This window comes from Perca fluviatilis, chromosome 21, assembly GCF_010015445.1.
Source record: "Perca fluviatilis chromosome 21, GENO_Pfluv_1.0, whole genome shotgun sequence".
NCBI classification, from domain to species: Eukaryota; Metazoa; Chordata; class Actinopteri; order Perciformes; family Percidae; genus Perca; species Perca fluviatilis.
The window spans coordinates 5,412,611-5,431,675 of record NC_053132.1 but is presented as its reverse complement, the minus strand read 5'-3'; the positions used below and the strand labels follow the sequence as shown (position 1 = coordinate 5,431,675).

The 19,065-nt window shown below is 40.6% G+C and overlaps 1 protein-coding gene across 1 annotated transcript in view; it reads left to right on the top strand.

Annotated features, from left to right (window-relative positions):
* LOC120551489 (SRC kinase signaling inhibitor 1-like) overlaps positions 1-19,065 on the top strand; it is a 157,551-nt gene that overhangs the window by 278 nt on the left and 138,208 nt on the right. The window contains 1 exon segment of the mRNA XM_039788955.1: positions 5,472-5,604. Within this exon segment, the coding sequence (XP_039644889.1) occupies positions 5,538-5,604 (67 nt within the window). The 5' untranslated portion in view covers positions 5,472-5,537.

Genomic DNA, 19,065 nt, shown 5'->3' with positions numbered 1-19,065 from the left:
TTGTGTTTTTAGCCAACTGTTAAAGTAAAGTATAACGTTAGCTTACTTTTGCAAGCACTTGTAAAGTAAAAAGCTAAAGAAAATGGTTAAAATTACATATTGTCAGAAAGCTTAGAAGTTACACTTTAGTTTGACACCATTAAATTAAGTGAAAACATTACAAGGTCATTTATATTCACATTTAAACAGATATTCTGAAGCCAGAAAGTAGCCTATCGAGTGTGGACACAGTTATTAACTAATGTCACATTATATTAATGTAACATTAACCGTACTTAATTAGTTAATTTAATATTTACAGTCCATGGTTGGCACCGGCTGTGGTGTCTGTGGGTTTGTTGTGGATCAGTTATAATTGTTTTCTCATTAATTAAGAATGGTTGTATTTATAATTATGTAGGGCTAAAAATAAAACTAAATAATAATAAACTTAATAAAAAGCTAAGGTGTCACGTTAGAAAGTGCTGAAGTATTAAAATCAAAATATACTTAAAGTACCCAAAGTAAAAGTACTTATTATTAGGATTGTACAATATGAGAAAAATATGTGATAATGTTGTTGAATATTTTTTTTTAAAGATTACATTAGATTCAACTTTATTGTCATTGTGCAGAGTACAAAGACAGCGAAATGCAGTTTGCGTCCAACCAGAAGTGCAAAAAGAGCAAAAAAGTGCAATGTGATATACAAGTATAGACAGAACAAGAAATATAGTGCAGTGTTATAAGAGCAGAATATGGCTATGTAATATGATCAACATGTACAGATATGTGCAATGTAGTAGCAGTGACATTATACTAGTAAGAATAATATAGATATATGCAGTGTGTTAACAGAATATATAATAAGAAAAACTAAATAAATATGGATATACTTAATGAACCATATAGACGAATATCGATAACGACTCGCGATACATAAACATATTAAAATGTGCTCAGTTCTGCATTTCTGCTACTTTCAGTATTCTTCTACAATGCAACAAACTGCTTGTTGAACTTAAAACAAATGTAAGGAAATAATTTCTAACCACTTATTATGGAAAAATTAAACATTGAATTGAATATAAAAGACACCACTAAAAACAAAAAAGTGACAGAGTTTAAAGTGTGTTTTTCTACCGATATTATTTTCAACAACTGCGATATGTTGCAGCCTTTCGCGTTTTGTGTAGTGCGCTTTAAAAAAAACGATATATTGTTAAGCCTTACTCATTATGAGGAATATCTAATTTCAGAATCATATTTTATTGGATTATAATCATTGATGCATTGCTGTGTTCATTACTTTAATGTTACAGCTTCTAAAGGTGGAGCTACATTTGCATCCTGGTGATGTTTCTGATTATTTGTGACAGTTTGGCGGAGCTCCGAAAGGCAAAACTACATCCGGAGGAGCATTTTCCAATATTTATGGGTCACCAAGTCAAGTCTGCGCAGCTTTTCGGTCTCAGATCTCCAGCTGTTGTGGTTGCAAAGTGCTTGGTTGTCTCTTACTCATTTTTCTGAATCATTTTTTCAGAAGTGTGTCCAGCAGAGTCATCTACAAATCTGTCCACTCAGTGTAAACTTCATTAGAACAACATAGTGTTTATTACCTGACCTACTTGGCATTATAATTCCCATTAATGCAAACATCAAAGTGTCTGTCTGTCTGATTGTTGAAGATAAAAATAGAACGACTCCATTAAAACCAAAGCAATGACAAACAAAAGGTGTTTTGAGCCACTTTACAGCAGAATCCAGCTCATTTTAAAGACCGTTTGAGCCCCAGTTGACTCTTTCATCCTGTATAAAAAGAAACGGTAATTATTTGACAATACTTGCCCAATGCAATATGTTAACAGATTGATATGATGATATGAGTTTCAGTGCTTTAATGACAAGGTGTTTGTAACTCAGCCTGGCTTCATATTATTTTTACAGCAGGAGATCAAGGCTTTTGATGTCGTTTGTTCAAGTAATTAAATGTTTCAAGGTGTGAATGCAATTAGTATGAAGCTTACTTTAATTTGATTTTCTTTGAAGTGCTCTCCCCCCTCTGTGGCGCTCCACACTTTCTCTCCACTCGTCTGTCTGACTATTCAGAGATGCTTTATATCTATCTAGAAACTAGTGCTAAACGATTTTGGGGGGGGGAAATCAAATAGCGATTTTTTTTTCTGCCTGATATTAGGATTCGATGTGCGATTTTTTTTTTTTTTTTTTTGTAAGTTTAGCTAAAGTTCATAATTCACTGTGTAACAGATAAAACATGTCATGGAGCATTGTAACAATAGGCCCCATCATCATATGCTTATGCAAGGATGAGAACATGGATATGAACTGCCAGCAGTTAAGTGTTTTTCTTCAGTCCAAGCAGTCAAACACAGAACACTTATCACAAAAGTTAAGGTTATAATAATAAAAAATATCAGTATTTTCCTGTAAACAAAAATTTCTGATGCGTCTCAGAGCGGCGGCCGTGGGGGGCTCATTGACATAGCTACACTGTGATGCAGGCCCGCACGGGGACTGCCGTTATTCAGACAAGTATATACAGTACAGGCCAAAAGTTTAGACACACCTTCTCATTCAATGTGTTTCTTTTTAGTTTCATGACTATTTACATTGTAGATTCTCACTGAAGGCATCAAAACTATGAATGAACACATATGGAATTATGTACTTAACAAAATAGTGTGAAATAACTGAAAACATGTCTTATATTTTAGATTCTTCAAAGTAGCCACCCCTTGCTTTTTTGATAACTCTGCAAACCCTTGGTGTTCTCTCAATGAGCTTCATGAGGTAGTCACCTGAAATGGTTTTACCTTCACAGGTGTGCTTTGTCAGGGGTTAATTAGTGGAATTATTTCCCTTATTAATAAAAAAGCAAAGGGTGGCTACTTTGAAGAATCTAAAATATAAGACATGTTTTCAGTTATTTCACACTTTTTGTTAAGTACATAATTCCGTATGTGTTCATTCATAGTTTTGATGCCTTCAGTGAGAATCTACAATGTAAATAGTCATGGAAATAAAAAGGAAACTCTCATTGAATGAGAAGGTGTGTCCAAACTTTTGGCCTGTACTATATATATAGTCATATCCTGTGTGTGTGTGTGTGCGTGCATTGTGTAATTACATTCTTTCAAATCTCTACGCACTATTATAAACACATCCTGGTCTGGGACCTTTTTTCATCTTACTCTTTCCCTCCAAATGTCTCCATCTCCTTCTACTGAACGATGTAAACCCTCCAGTGTATCGTGGCTCTGCTCTGTTGTCTTCTTCCCAGCGTTTTTTTTTTTTCTTCCCTGCATAGAGGAACTTTTGGCGCCCCCAAAGCAGTTTTAGCCAGCCCCAAAGGAAAATCACCAGCACCCAAATTATAAGAATTGAGAAAAAAGAAGGGGGTGTGGTGGTTTTGTTGATAAAAATTTTTTTTTTTTAATAAAAATTTTTTTGGGTTTTTTTTTTTTTTTTTTTTTTTTTTTTTTTGTTTTTTTTTTTTTTTTTTTTTTTTTTTTTTTTTTTTTTTTTTTTTTTTTTTTTTTTTAAAAAAAAAAAAAAAAATATATTTAATTTTTTTATTTTTTTTTTTTTTTTTTTTTTTTTTTTATTTAAATTTTTTTTTTTTTTTTTTTTTTTTTTTTTGTAATGATTTTTTTTTTTTGTTTTTTTTTTTTTTTTTTTTTGATTTTTTTTTTTTTTTCCATCCTCCCCCCCCTTTTTTTTGTGGATAAGTGGTTGACGATGGATGGATGGAGAATAACAAAATAGCAATTCAAATCCTCTATATATGTTAATATATTGTGATAGTCGGCTTGAGTCATTTTTTATGAAAAAAGACCTAAAGATTCTCTGATTGCAGCTTTTTAAATGTGAATATTGTTCTAGTTCCTTCTCTCCTCTGTGACCGTAAACTGAGTTTGTGGACAAAACGAGACATTTGAGGACGTCCTCTTGGGCTTTTGGGAAACACCGATCCACATTTTTCACCAGTTTCTGACATTTTATAGACCAAACAACTAATCTATTAATCGAGAAAATAATCAACAGATTATCACAATAAAATAATGGTAAGTTGCGGCCCTAGTGACTGAAGAATGTAATGTAAGTCTACGTGAGGGCATCATGTGACGGGTACAGAAGTTGCTATTCCACTGTTTTTGTCAAATTAGCTTCTTGGGGGGGAAAAAGTTAGCTGGTGCCCCTTTTTGTATTTACCTTGAGTGTGTACACGTCTCTGCCGTTCACCTAACTTAAACGGGTGTCCCTTGACTTCTTGACATCTGGCAATTTCCAGGATTACCACATCAGTCTTTGTGAAGTCCTCTACACCTGTCCTTTCCTCTCGGTCTGTGGGTAATTGCTGCTGCTCTGTGTGATGTATGCAGTGTTACTGTACGCGACCTGCAACGTCTGCTGCATCCCAGATTCATTATTCAGCTCCCCTGGCCAGACAGCAGCAAGACAGCAGCTGCTCTCGCTGTCACCGGTCAACCAGGAATGCATGAATCTGTAACTATCCTGTCATCTCCGTCTGTCTCCCTGCCTTTACTATCCTCGCTCTGTATTTATTCCTTTCGGTCCTTATCTGTCTGTTTCTTTGCTTAGTGTGCCATTCACTCAGCCTGTCACCTCTCAGCCTTCTACTTCTACTTGGAAAAGGTTTTCTTGACAGTTATCCTCTTTTTACCTTCACTGTGTCCCTGTTTTTCCACATCTAAAAGGAATATGGATGTTTAAATCCAGTGTTTATGAGGGGAAAAACGTACAAACAGATTGTCATTTTTGATTAATCTGTCGATTATTTTCTTGATTACTCGATTCATCATTTGGTCAATGAAATGTGTTTCCCGAAGCCCAAGAGGACATCCTCAAATGTCTTGTCAAAGATATTCAGTTTACTGTCACAGAGGAGAGAAGAAACTAGAACATATTTACATTTAGGACGCTGTAATCAGAGAATAAAAAAAAATGACTCAAACTGATTAATCGATTATCAAAATAGTTCCCGATTTAATTTAATTGTTGACAACTAACCGATTAATCTTTGCAGCTCTACTCTACTTTCTTCACTGCTATCCCTGTTTTTCCACATCTAAAATTAATTTGCACGTTTAAATCCAGAGTTTATGAGGGGGAAACATGCTCAATAGTGTTTTAAGCCCCCAACGTCGACTTCAAGACACCTAACCCTAACCTTAACCCTAACTGCTGCCTAATCCTAGTGCCTTCTAGGCAGCGCTGCCTGGAAGACGACGTTGGGGGCTTAAAACACCATCGGGTGTGTTTTACCCTCATAAACAATGGATTTAAACATGCATATTCATTTTAGATGTAAAACCTACAAAAAAACTGATGCTAATTCAGGTAAATATGGAGTAAACTTCCCACCCATACATTCGATTCCCTTAACCTCTCTCTCTCTCTCTCTCTCTCTCTCTCTCTCTCTCTCTCTCTCTCTCTCTCTCTCTCTCCAGGGTGCGATTTATTTCTCGCTGAGCTGTGACTTAGTGTGTTACTGACCTCACCACCTGTATGGAAAGATGCCGAGGATGTCGCTGCGCAAACGATTCTCAATGATATTCCAGGCGAGAGAAACCAAGGCTGAGTGTACATCATACTGATATATTTTTCTATTACCCACCTGTAGCATGGTATACATAAATGTGTGTGCGCGAAGCAAAGTGAGGGTGAGTCCCTCAAGGGCAAAGAGAAGAAACTCTAGAGCATTATGAGCTCAGGAGCGTCCGTGCTCTCAAGGCCCAGCAAGCGCTATCTTTAATTTAGCGCTATATTTTATTTACAGCAAGTCATTTCAGACCACTGAGCAACAGAGAAGGCTGTGTATTGACTAGTTCACAGCGCCCTGTCCACTTCTGTGTGTCAGTATGCCCGAGCTACACTTGTGTTTTTATTTGTTTTACCAGGATGGTGTGATAAAGTCAGGGCGTCTTTTTCAGAGAAACTCCTTATCTTTGCTCCTGTTTTGTAGTGGTCAAACATTTCCTAACTCCCCTCCCCGGAGATCCTATTATAAGGTGTCATAGTGTGCGTGATATACAGCCCCTCTGACCCTGAACACGCACACTCACACACACTCTTGGTCTCATTAATTCATGGCCTTCAACTCAGGATTGAATTACAGCTGGTGCTGGTGCAGGATATACTTTGACAATAGCCTTTGTTGAGTGTATACACACACACAACACACACACAGAGAGCTGCAGTGTTTCATCACACATGCACACGCAGACAGCCCTGTTCACGATATGTTATCAGTGTTTGCTATTCCACACTTTACTTGGCTTGTATTCATAATTCATCGCCACCGTCAGTTTGTCTGCTGAAAAGTGTCAGAGAAACATCTGCATTTTTTTTTTCTTTTCTAGATTCCTTTTCATCCCTCCAGCAATTGCTTCCTCTCCTGAGCTACACGGGGAGAAGTGTCAAGCCCACATGGTGATATTGAATTACCGATGCACACTACAGTATATTCCCACACCCGCATGATTAAAATCCAATGCGTATAATGACGGCGCTGAGATCAAAGTCGGCTGGATTTGGGATGCTGGCCCTTTAAGAGAGGCAGAGTGGGGAGGGCTCTGCATCCATAAAACATGAGTTTATTCAGTGGCCATGCTAAGACATGGTTAGGAGCGCCTCTGCACTCCAGCGTGCTCTCATCACAGGCGGAGCATCCCCCGTCCGACCAAAACGCTTCACACACATGCTGCCGAGACATGGACGCGCTGAGAAGAAAGGGATGAAACTGGACCGAGGAGAGCAAGACAAAAAACAACCGTATAAGAAGAAGAGTGAAGAAAGAAGAAGGGGTTAAAAAGAAGATAAGAGAGAAAGTGACGGCGCGATAGAGGACAGTAAACAGGTGCATCGAGGCAGAGAATGGGCAATTCCTCCTTCCCAGGCATGTCACCTCTCTCTCCGTCCATTCTGTAGTTGCAGGTATTTCTAACTTGAGTGCCCTTCTCTGACGCGCTGGGGGTGCTGGGAAACTACCGCTGTTAACCTCCGCTTTCTTCCCAACTCAGTGTAATGCTGTCTGTGTTTGCTGCACATCTTGTCTTTGCCTGCATGTTTCTGAAAGACAACTTTTTATAGAGTTAAAGGACATCTGTGGTTCTTCTCGTGTAGCAGCACTGCAGTGTATGAATACGTAAAATCTGGGACACTGAGTTGAAGCTGTCTTCTAAGTTCTGTTTTTAATTAGCTTTGATTTGAGATAAAGCCTCTGATTGATTTATCCTGTTAGAATAATCAGTTTGAAGTGCTACAGCCCGTTTTGAAATGCATTAGAAGTGTGTTTTTAAAATGCATTTTAGTGCAGATATTGACGGGACTGAGTGTCTCAGAGGTCTTGGCGGGTGGGGGGGGGGGTCTGGCGGTGTCGGTTGCGTCTGGCAGCAGCTCTTGTTTACTGGCTGTGTGGATGGGAGGTGGTTGATGTTCTGGCTCTCTGTAGCTGGCATCTGGGGCAGCATGAAAGAGGGCGATTGAAGGATTTACAGAGGCTGCTGTTGGTCAGAGAGATGGAAAGAGTGATGCAGACAATGATGCTACTTTATAGGCGACTTAATGGATGTTAATGCAGTGGTTTAAAAATATAGAAGCATTGATCTCCATGTTGAAGACAAACAGGCAGCTGTAACGACAAAAACTAATTTGCATTGTAAACATTTTGAAGACAATCAGATATTAAAGTGGGCCGAACATTTAGGTGGGTTTGGGCATTAGGGGTGGGAATCACCAGAGGCCTCACGATACGATATCATCCCGATACTTATGCCACGATACGATATTATTGCGATTTTAAACATATTGCAATATTTTGCGATATATTGCAATGTATTACCTTTTTTCCAACTTCAGATTTCCCCCAATTTCAAATGATGTCCCAAATGATGTCTGTTTTATCTAAAAAGATATATTTCAATATTTGGTCATCTCACTTCAATTTTATTGCTGCAAAATAGGATTGTCAAGCAGACAAACTGACCAACACATATGTCATAAAAGATCGATACTTGGCATCTGTGTATCGATACAGTATTGCCACGAAAAATATCGTGATACTATGCTGTATCTATTTTTTTCCCCCACCCCTATTGGGCATATCATTTATATAATTAGATTTGAGTCACTGGGCTAAGCTGTTTTTCTGAAAAACAAAATCTTTTCAAAATCTTTTCCCCTCGTAGACGTGGTCAGTAGATTAGGATAGACAGCTAAACATCTAAAGTCACGACCACGCCCTGTAAACTCTGGCAGGTGCGTATATATAGCATGTAGCGCTGGGAGGTTAAGTATAAAGGAGGGTTTCCTGCAATGGAAAGCTGTCTTCAAAAATCACAATTACCCTTTAGGAAAAGACTTTTAGGGCGTTTTCACACCGACAGCCTTTAGTTCGGTTGAATTGAACTAGAGTTCGTTTGCCCCGCTGGTGCGCTTCGTTTGGGCAGGAGAGAACGCGGCAGTCGAACTCTGGTGCGCACCAAAAGCGGACCAAACAAGCGTACCGAGACCTGCTTGAAGAGGTGGTCTCGGTACGCTTTCAATCGCACTCTGCAGCCGTTCGTTCGTGGTGAGAACGTGATCCGTACTCGAACCGCACCAACTATACGTACTCCTCCAGTCTGAGCTGATGTCTCCTGTAGTCAGGTGTGTTTAGCAATCTGCGATGCAGCAGAGCAGCAAACTGTAGCAGCTCGCAGTGTTTCTATCTCAGAAATAGACTGCGGTCAAGCTCGCCGTCCGTCACTCGTATCTCTGCGGTCAAACCAGCTGCCGCTAAAATTGGAGACGGACGCCGGCAGAGCAGAGCGAAGTCTCGGTGACCAGAGCAGACGTAGTAACGTCTCTCGCGAAACAATGTCCGATCATTTTAATGAAATGAGCTGGTTTGACCACTAGACCAGAACACAGGACCTTCTTCCTGTATTTACTTTCTTGCTCCCGCCCCCAGACGTATCCGACCAATAAGAGGGCTGGACGTTCTTGCCTGATTTGTAATGACACATTTTGGTACGCTTGGATTTTTCCAGGTGTGAAACCAAACCAAACCGACCGAGGGCAAATCGCTCCAAGTTTACCACCTCACCAACTGGTTCGGACCAAAGCAAACGAGCTACAGGTGTGAAAACGCCCTCACACAGCTAATGCCATTTATGAAAGGAGTGTGACTTTGTGCAGGCTGTCAACCCGGCTTAAGTTTCTTGGGGGAAACCCTGTGGTGGCGCAACTCACGTTATGGTTTACAGACCGCCCTGAGCTAAGACAGGTTAGCCAGCTATCGTCTGTTACTTATTGACTTAAAATGGTCTTTTGTAATTACTCAATTTTGCACATTGCGCAAAAGTTGTTGGTGGTTTTAGGTTTCTTTATTGCCCCCATGTCTTACAATCTTCAAAAAAACCTTAATATTCAGAACATTATTTTAGTAGAAAAACTAATATTTGAAATGTAAAGATACAGTGCAGCAACTGCATCTTGAGCAGGGACTGAAGTCACATTTCCTGTGTGTGTGTGTGTGTGTGTGTGTGTCTCTTTAGGGGGAAGGAAACCTGATTGATTGACATGATTGCTGGATATACCAAACTAACGTTTCTTCACTTTCACTTTCTTATGCCTATTGTTGACGAAAAAGACAACACTAAAATGCTCTCTCTCTCTCTCTCTCTCTCTTTCTCTTTCCCTTTCTCTTTCTCTTTCCCTTTCTCTTTCTGATGGTTGATTAACGCAGATATGTGCTGATTAGCTCTCATAACGGGCCAGGTGGGTAGCACACTGCCATGAGTCCATGACGCTAATGTCTGATTACTCCACATTGTCATTGTAATATTTTGTGATTACATTCTGAATCTGCAACGTTCTCTGTCAGGTAAATATAGAAGCACAATGTCTTCCTCTGAAGTAGACCTAGACTACACAGTAAGTCAGTGGTAGGCTATGCAGCGGAGTTGCATATGAAGTGGTTTGGGGTCCTTCTGTAAGTAATTTTGGGGTACAATTTGGTTTTGAAGAATTCTACAAGCAGCAATACCACAGGCCAAGCAATCGGCCCAACGGGCACTGTACTAGTGCTTTTAAATTGCCCACAGGGGATAGACAAAGTTATTTGTAAGGAATTAAATTGAAATTAGTGCTAGCTACTTTAATTGGAAAAGAGTTGTCAACGCTGTTCACAATAATGGGTACATCATTTCTACAAGACAAGCAAAGAGTATCTATGTATGTATTTACCGGCTACCATTTTAGTTTTGATTAGTATAATTTCGACGAGTTCTGACTTGGAAATGGGTTGAAAATATTTGTATCCACATGTTAAGAAGGGTCTGAGGCTTCTGGAAATGCCTTCACAACGCTGTGTTGTTAAACAACCTTTTGGGTACTTCAGAGAAGTTGTTTTTCTTCCAGAAAAATGAGATGCTTATCTCATGAGAGAGGCACAACGTTGTGCTAGTGCAAGCTGACTGCAGGCTGGCAGAGTGCAAAATGGAGGTCTTCACTATCTTTAATCAGTATTGATTTACATGATACCCTCCTCTCTCTTCGCCCTCCAGCACACTCACACTGCACAAATCCGTGTCAGAAAAAAGTCACATCTGGGAGATAGGATTCGGGGGGAAAAAGGAAAAATAGCAGCTTTCTTAAAATTCAACGTAGCCCGATATGAGACTTGTCACATCCTGCATGCTGTCTCGCTCGGAAATCACTCAGAGGATTAAATCTGAGCAGAATATAACGTCGCCCTTCAACAGCTCAAACTTATCTTTGTGCTGCACGACTGTGTGAGTCACGTCAACCCCAATGACATGCCAGAGCCCTCCCCGCTCCCCCACCAGGGTTTGAGAGGGGGGCTGCTGCTGCTGCTGCTGCTGCTGCTGCTGGTGGTGGTGGTAGTGGGGGTTGTAGTGGGGGTGTGGGTGTAGCAGATCAAGCGTGTTGGAATCGCAAGTGACTGGGGAGCAACCGAGATGGAGAAGAGACGGGGTAGATGATTTGTCAGAGAGCAGCCGCCAAACGGCAGTTTCCCCATGGAAGCCTGATCAAACTTGTTGACATGTGGAAAGAGATGGAAGAGAGACGGAGAAAGGGAGGAAGAGATGAAGGGCAGAGAGAGGAAGCCGCAGAGCAGAGAGCGCCGACATCAGAGTACTGATTGATGCTTTTCGCAGAGCCACCAGGTGAGGGTGAGCCGACTAGAATATTGACTCAGGGATCAGTCTTTTCTCCCGAGAGCTGCTTTGCACTCTGGCGTTTAGAGAATCTGCTGCTGTTTCATCCTTTATGTTCTCTTCCGTTGACTTCTTTTTTTTTTTTTAAAGTCAGAACGACATTTTCCAGAAATTTGGTTTTAAGCAGCGAGTCTGCAAAGAGCCAAACACAGCTTTCAACACCAGACTTTAACATTTTACGATGTGTAAGAAAGTGGTGAAGCTTCAGTCGAAGAATAAATTCATTATAAAAAGTTTTAATATCTAATACACGTCAGGATTGGAAATAGTGTGAGACCTCTTCCTGCAGCTCTCCCGCCCCTACGGGGCTCATATTAAGACATCCTCAGCCGTCAGAGTCAGGTCTCAGACTTCAAATGAAAAAGCCTCAGGAGCCCGTTAAAACAGCGTCAGATCTCAGGAAAAACAGCCTCCTGTCTCTGGTGCAAAAAGGCATCAGGTCTCAGGATAACCTGCCTCAGATAAAACTTTCTTTTAAAGGAACACGCCGACTTATTGGGAATTTAGCTTATTCACCGTAACCCCCAGAGTAAGACAAGTCCATACATACCCTTCTCATCTCGTGCGTGCTGTAAGGCTGTCCGACGCCGCCAGCGGCATACGGCCAGCACAGAACATGCAGGTGAATGGTTCCAGTAATCCTACTGCTCCGAATAAGTGACAAAATAACACCAACATGTTCCTATTTACATGTTGTGATTTGTAGAGTCACAGCGTGTACAAGAAACAACGTAACATGAGACACAGCCATCTTCTAACCAGTAAACAAACCGGGAACTATATTCTCAGGCGGAAGAATATAGTACTTGGGCTCAATGATTTGCTTTGCAACAAGCCTGTCTGAGAATATAGTGTCACAAACCGGCTCATGGCCTGTGGCAAAGAATGAGGGGACACCAACAACAAGTATAGGCCAATCAGAAGATATTTTATTGTAAACCAAAATTATTAACTTTAAACAAAGAAAAAGGAATGAGGTGTGAGACTGTCATAATGTAAGGTGTCTGTAAAATGCATGGATGAGTGAGTCTGTGTGTGTGAAAATGACTGAGTGGAAACTAAGTAAAACTATAAAGGAACAAACAAAACAGGATCATACCTGGAGGAGCAGAGAGAGAGAGAAAAGTGATTAGAAGCATTTTAAATACCCTGAGCCCAGGTGGCTCCAACCACTAACGACCCTCCTCTGCCTGCAGGAGGAACCTCCCCTGCACTGCAGAGGCGGGGTTGTAACAATAGTTCCCGGTTTGTTTACTGGTTAGAAGATGGCTGTGTCTCACGTTACGTTGTTTCTTGTACACGCTGTGACTCTAGTACAACATGTAACCACAAGTAACATGGTACATGTTTTTATTTTGTCACTTATTTGTAGCTGTGTTCTGGAACCATTCACCTGCATGTTCTGTAGGCGGCGTCAGTAAGTTACATCACGATAGAATGTAAATAAGTTATCGTGTACATGTCTAACTCTGGCGGTTACGGTGAATAAGCTTATGTCCCAATAAGTCGGCGTATTCCTTTAAAGGTCTGCTCTGAGGATCTATCTAGCTATCTATCTATCTAGCTATATATCTATCTATCTATCTATCTATCTCTAGCCATCTCTATCTATCTATCCATATCTATGTATGTATGTATGTATCTATCTATCTATCCATATATATGTATATCTATCTATCTATCTATCTATCTATCTATCTATCTCTAGCCATCTATCTATCCATATCTATGTATGTATCTATCTATCTCTATATCTATCTTTATCTATCTATCTATCTCTAGCCATCTCTATCTATCCATATCTATGTATGTATCTATCTATATCTATCTCTATCTATCCATCTATCTATATCATCTATCTATATCTATGTATGTATCTATCTATCCATCTATATATCTATCTCTATCCAACTATCTAACTATCTCTATCTATATCTATCTAGCTCTATCATCTATCGATCTCTATCCATCTATGTATCTCTATATCTACCTATCTATCCATCTATCTATCTGTGTATTTCTATCTATCTATCTATCTATATCTTCTATCTTTCTTCTGAGCTTTAATTTTGATATACTTCTGGGCCACGTGTGTCTTTCTACGCTCCCTGCCAACGTCTCCTGTGACCGCTACAGAGCAGAGATAACACATGACAGGATCACCATGTTTTGTTTTTGTGTGTTTTTTTTATTTTTTAAAGTGATTGTTTTTTTTAAATAAAATATTTCAATTATTAATACGTCATCAATAGTTTCAGTACAAATTGTTCCATTTGGCTGCTATAATGGTGGCATAATTTAGTTTTTGCAGGTTTTATCACTTTTTTTTTTTTTTTTTGACACTCCGAGCATCTTCCCTTCCACTTTACGATTTTACTGACTTGACCTGCTTTGGACCCCCGGGTGCATCTGACTCTTAAAAGCTGAGACTGCAAACATGCAGCAGGACATACGTGGCTTAAAAAGGCTTCCTTTCACTATAAAGTGCTGCTGTCTTTTACCTGAAACTCGTATTTCTTCTGGCTGATTCAGGCATCCGATGAACACGCTTAAAACACCAAAAAACACGAGCACTTTGAGAAGAGAATAGAGGATCATTTTAAAAAGAGAAAGTGCCTATTATTATCGTTGTCGGAGGACAGATGCTGATGACATGTTATATAGCATTGCTTGCACGGGGAGATTTTTCATTTTTAAAGAAAACCCTGGTGTATAGGCAAATCCCTCTGTATGAAGACAAATGATATGCAATAAGCCCGGAGGGAAAAACTAGTCTGACAATGAAAAGTAGGATAAAAAAGTGAAGCAGCCTTTTATGCCTTTTGTCATCAGTATTTTTGTATTCCAGCCTCCTGAAGCTGTGTACAAGTGGAAGAAAAGTGGAGGGAATAAGCAGAGAGAAGCCTCTCCTTTTCCCTTTCTCTTCTAAATCAACTTAATTGCCAGCTACTGCCACATTTTCCTCAGCAGCAGCCGTTCCCATTTTCTTCTCCAATCGACAGTTGCTGGACATAAAGTGGCGATAATGACCTCAGGTCTGCTAATGTGGGCACAGTGATGTGTTCTCTTTTAATCTCCTCTATCACAGTTTCCACACCAATTAGACACACACACACACACACATACACACACACACACACAGAGTCCTTAGCGTAGGCTGCATAATAGATTCTTGCAGTGGTGTTTGATCGTCAGCTGAAGGAGTGACGTGTGTGTGTGTGTGTGTGTGTGTGTGTGTGTGTGTGTGTGTGTGTGTGTGTGTGTGTGTGTGTGTGTGTGTGTGTGTGTGTGTGTGTGTGTGTGTGTGTGTGTGTGTGTGTGTGTGTGTGTGTGAGAGAGAGAGAGGTGAACTCTGGCACAGGTACAATTGAAAGATAAAATGGCAGCTGCATCACGTTGTGTTGTTTGAGAGAGACACTATACAGCACCTTGGTGCCTTTTTATGTACAGCACTTTGATCAGCTTAAGCTGTGTTTTAAATGTTTTCGCTAGAAATAAACTTTACTTACTTCCTTAACATAATACAGACAGAGGAGGTAGCCAAGGTAGTTGGACGGGTTGAATTGGGGAGCCAATGTGATAGAGTTGAATCGGAAGGTGGAAGAGAGCCCCACCATTTATCTACTGCTTGTCATCTATTTAAACCATACTTATAGCTAACTAGGGGCCTCCAAGATTTTGTGCCCAGGGGCCTCTGCATTCTTAATCCTTGCCTGGACGTAGCAGCGCATGCTGCGGCGAGCTCCGTGACCGTCTCAGCCCATGCTCTGCGTGCGAATCTTACACATCCATGGTGAAAATGCAGATCAAAAAGCCTGAGATGTTTCGGTTCAGTAAAAATGAGAATTTGTACTGAGTGGCAAAGTATGGGCTAGTTTTATTTCTAAAGCTTGTAAAATTAGGTTAGCTGGACCGAGAGTTTATGCTGAGAAATAGGACAGTGGCGACACGTGTCAAGATGCGGCCTTTATGCATTCCCTTCAGTCTGTTGATGTTGGTACTTGGTGTACACCTCAGGCTGTTGAGGTACCAGGAACTGAAAACACTTAAAAGAGAACTCCAATGATTGAATGCAAATCAAAGCTCCAAAAACCCAGCATCTCTTTGTTAAGACCCTCCCTCTCTGGTAAAACCCCACAGCCCATTTTATAATACAGGCTCTCTGTTAAACAAATTGCCTCCAAACCCAAACTGAGCTAACCCTGGTGAGATCTATAGCAGTATCTTCAAAGCCCCATGCGGAGCCACAGAGGACATTTGTACAACCGTTTTCACAGGCTGAGCAGCGATCACCGTGACTAAGAAATCGACTTTGACGTGCAAAATTGGTGAAGTGCCTCTTTATGTCCCCCCAGGGACTTGTCCCATTAGTTCAACCTATAGATCTTTTTCACAGCCGGCATTTTTACTCGTCTGACGCAGCACACAGGTGTAGCTAATACTATTCATTCATTCTATTGAGCAGTCCAGGGTGCTGCTACTGGCATATACAGTTTACTCACTGTAACGCTGGTAATGTGATCAGTCACACCTGTGCTTTTCCTGCTGTATAAGGTCAAAATGTCTGTCCTAGATAAAGGTTTATTTACAGTGTTTAATACTCTCCTCTCCGGTTAGTGGATTGGAATGAAGATAATCATGATTTTCTTTATATTAAAGGGACAGTTTTTGTTCTTACCTGTAGTGCTTATTAATCAATCTAAATTGTTTTTGATGCAAGTTGCCAAATGTCATAGATATCGGCCACAGAGATGTCTGCCTTCTCTCAAATGTAATGGAACTAGGTGGCACTTGGCTTCTGGTGCTCAAAGCACAAATAAAATACATTTCAAGACTCTACAGTAATGTCTCTTTCCAGAAGTCATGACCCGGTTACTAAAGATAATCCACAGACATGGATATGAGGAGATTTATGTAGGAAGTATTTTCTTTCTACCAAAATACACCTTCCAACTAGCCTGGGTAAAACCTTACGAACTTCCGGCAAATTTGAGATTTGCTCTGCAAGGCCAAGAGCCCATTCAAGCCCATTTCCAATTTTTCCAAATCGAGGCACCAATCACAACCGTTGAGGCGGGCTTTACACGCTGCAACGTGCTCGCTGGTTGAGATGTTTTTCCGTCGCTGTGCATACGTCATCTCCTTCATCGCTCCGATTGGTTGAAGGACTATCCAATTGCGCCTAAAGGCATTTGAGCGGCGTCCGTTGGTGACACCTCTTTTGGAAATGGGCTGTGAATGAACCTTCCCCAGACCCACTCTCAGTTATAACTGAGAAGGGTCTGGGGTCAACCAGGCTACCTTCCAACCGTATCGCAGCGCAGAAGGTTTCGATGTCTTCCTCGTGGTCCAACTTTGCCAGCCTGTGGAGATTAGGCTAGTTCATAGCTAGCTGAAACTGCAAGTTCACCTGAGCTAGCTAACGTTTAGGGCTGGGTATCGTTCAAAAATATTCAATACTGGTACCAATACCAATACGGTGACTTCGATCCCGGCTCCTAAATGACTTTTTTTCCATATCAGTTTTCTAAAACAAATAGAAATTCCAACATTACACATTGCAGCACAAATCTTTTAATTTATTTTCCAGCTCCTAATACGTGTTTCCTGTGTGTCTCTAGGCCGTGTAACATTAGACAGCCAATCACAATCATTACTAGGTCTTGGTAGAAGCATGCTTATTGGCTCACTGACTTTGATGAGATTTACTCCTTAGGTATTGAAATTGGGTATTGATGTAAACTTTAGAGGCAATTCGGTTGGTGCCCTAAATGTATTGAATTCGGTTCCCAGCCCTGCTAACGTTACAGCTCAGCTGAGGATGACGCCATTAATGTTTACAAGTCACGAGCATGAGCGTCTCGTCCATGAGTATGATGGTGTATCATGGTGATACGGTAGGCGTGTGTAGCTTTGGTAGAAAGAAAATAGTTCTAACATGAAACTGCTCACAACCAGGTCTGTGGATTATCTTCAGTAACTAGGTCATTATTTCTGGAAATAGACATTGCTGTCACTAGGGCTTCAACTAAGCAATATTTTTATGTTTTCTATTATTTTTCTATCAATTGTTTGGGCTATAAAATGTCTAGTACAAAATGCCACATCATATTTTTCCAAAATGTTGTTTTGTCTGTACCACAGTCCAAAATCCAAAGATATTTACTATGATGTATTTGGCGCTTTGAGCACCACAAGCAGAGGGCCATGTAGTTCCATTATATTGGAGAGAAGGCGGACATCTCTACTGCAGATATCTCCAACACTGGGCAACTCGCACCAAAACAATCTAGATTGATAAATAGCAATACAGGTAAAAGGAGAAATATGTAATTTTGATTTTGGGCTGAACTGTCCCTTTAAGGCTCATAAAAAAAAATTCTGCAGTGAGCAGAGAATTCTTTAAATCACAGTTGCTCTTTGACGGGACGTTTGCAAGCATTCACTGTGTTATGATTCCTCCGATTCCCCTTGCTTCTTTCCATGAGCTTGTTTGGTGCTGTAAGAGAAGTCTCTGGATGGATTTTCTGTTGTGCTACATAAAAAAAGGATGGCTTTCTACCACAGAAGACATACCTCAAATGGCCTTTGTTGTAGCTTTTAAGATACCATAGGAAAGACATTTACAATTGTCATGGGGTTGTGGATTTTGCAGTGTGTATGTGTGAGGGTTATTTCAAGGTCTTCCTTGATATCACACATTCTGGCATTTCTATTGTGGTGGGATATACATTCAGAGTCTAGTTCCCTGAAAGACTGAATCACAGAATTTTTCTTTCTGTTATTACAGCTGTAACGTTTTGTCCTGATAAGGGACTGCCGTTTCAGTGACATCTCTGCTAGAACACAGTCAGATGACATTACTGTGACACATCAGGGCACAGAGAGCAGAGAGGAGTCTCTGTCGCAGGTAAAAAGCCTGTGGCAGAGAGAGAGAGAGAGAGCTCTCTGTGTGTGTTTTGTTTGTTTATGTTGTTGTGATGAGAGAAACGCATCATGTCTGCAGATTTATTAGTGTACGGTTTGTGCTGCAGACACAGCACCACACGTTGATTCACACATTACCCATTTAAATGCCGGATGCGTAGCCAGAACAGCTCAGACATCGCCAGGGATATCAAGTCTTATTTGCTGAAATCACAGGATTATATGGCATGGATGGGGACTCCAGTTTGTAACTTTAATCGCATACAAATTGACTTCAGACGTGACACTGTGTCTAGATTTGTGGCTTAATACTTTTCTATAAAAGACCTCAACCGGAACATGTTCAGGGCGAGGCAGACATCATGGAGAGTTGTAATTTGTGAGCACATAAAGTAGTGTTAAAGAGTAACTGCCAGGCTGCAAGCAGTGTGTCACTGCCTTCTCTCGCTTCTCTGTCACCTCCTCTGTGTGACACACCCTTGAGTACACTTCTGCATCACTGCAGCAAGGTTGAGAAGTTTCCCACCGATGGTGATGAAAAACAAGGTTTTCAGTTGCTATGTTGCTTTTAAGTAATGTTAGTGACATGAGTCTTAAGATGGCAGTGTTGCTCTATCGGTCGGTCTGTCCACTACTTTAGATGGATTGCCATGTAATTTGCTACAGACATTTATGTCCGCAAAGGATGAATCCTTAAGTCTTAGGTGATCCTTTCGACTTTTCTCTTTAGCGCCATCATCAGGTCAACATTTTATTGAGTCAAACACTTTTGTCAATGACCAAATACCTGCTACATCAATAACCTTCGCATCAACCTCGGCTGTGTTTAGTGCTAATTGAGTGCTATTACTGATGGCTGCATTCCACTTAGGAGAGGTCCTGGTATTAAACC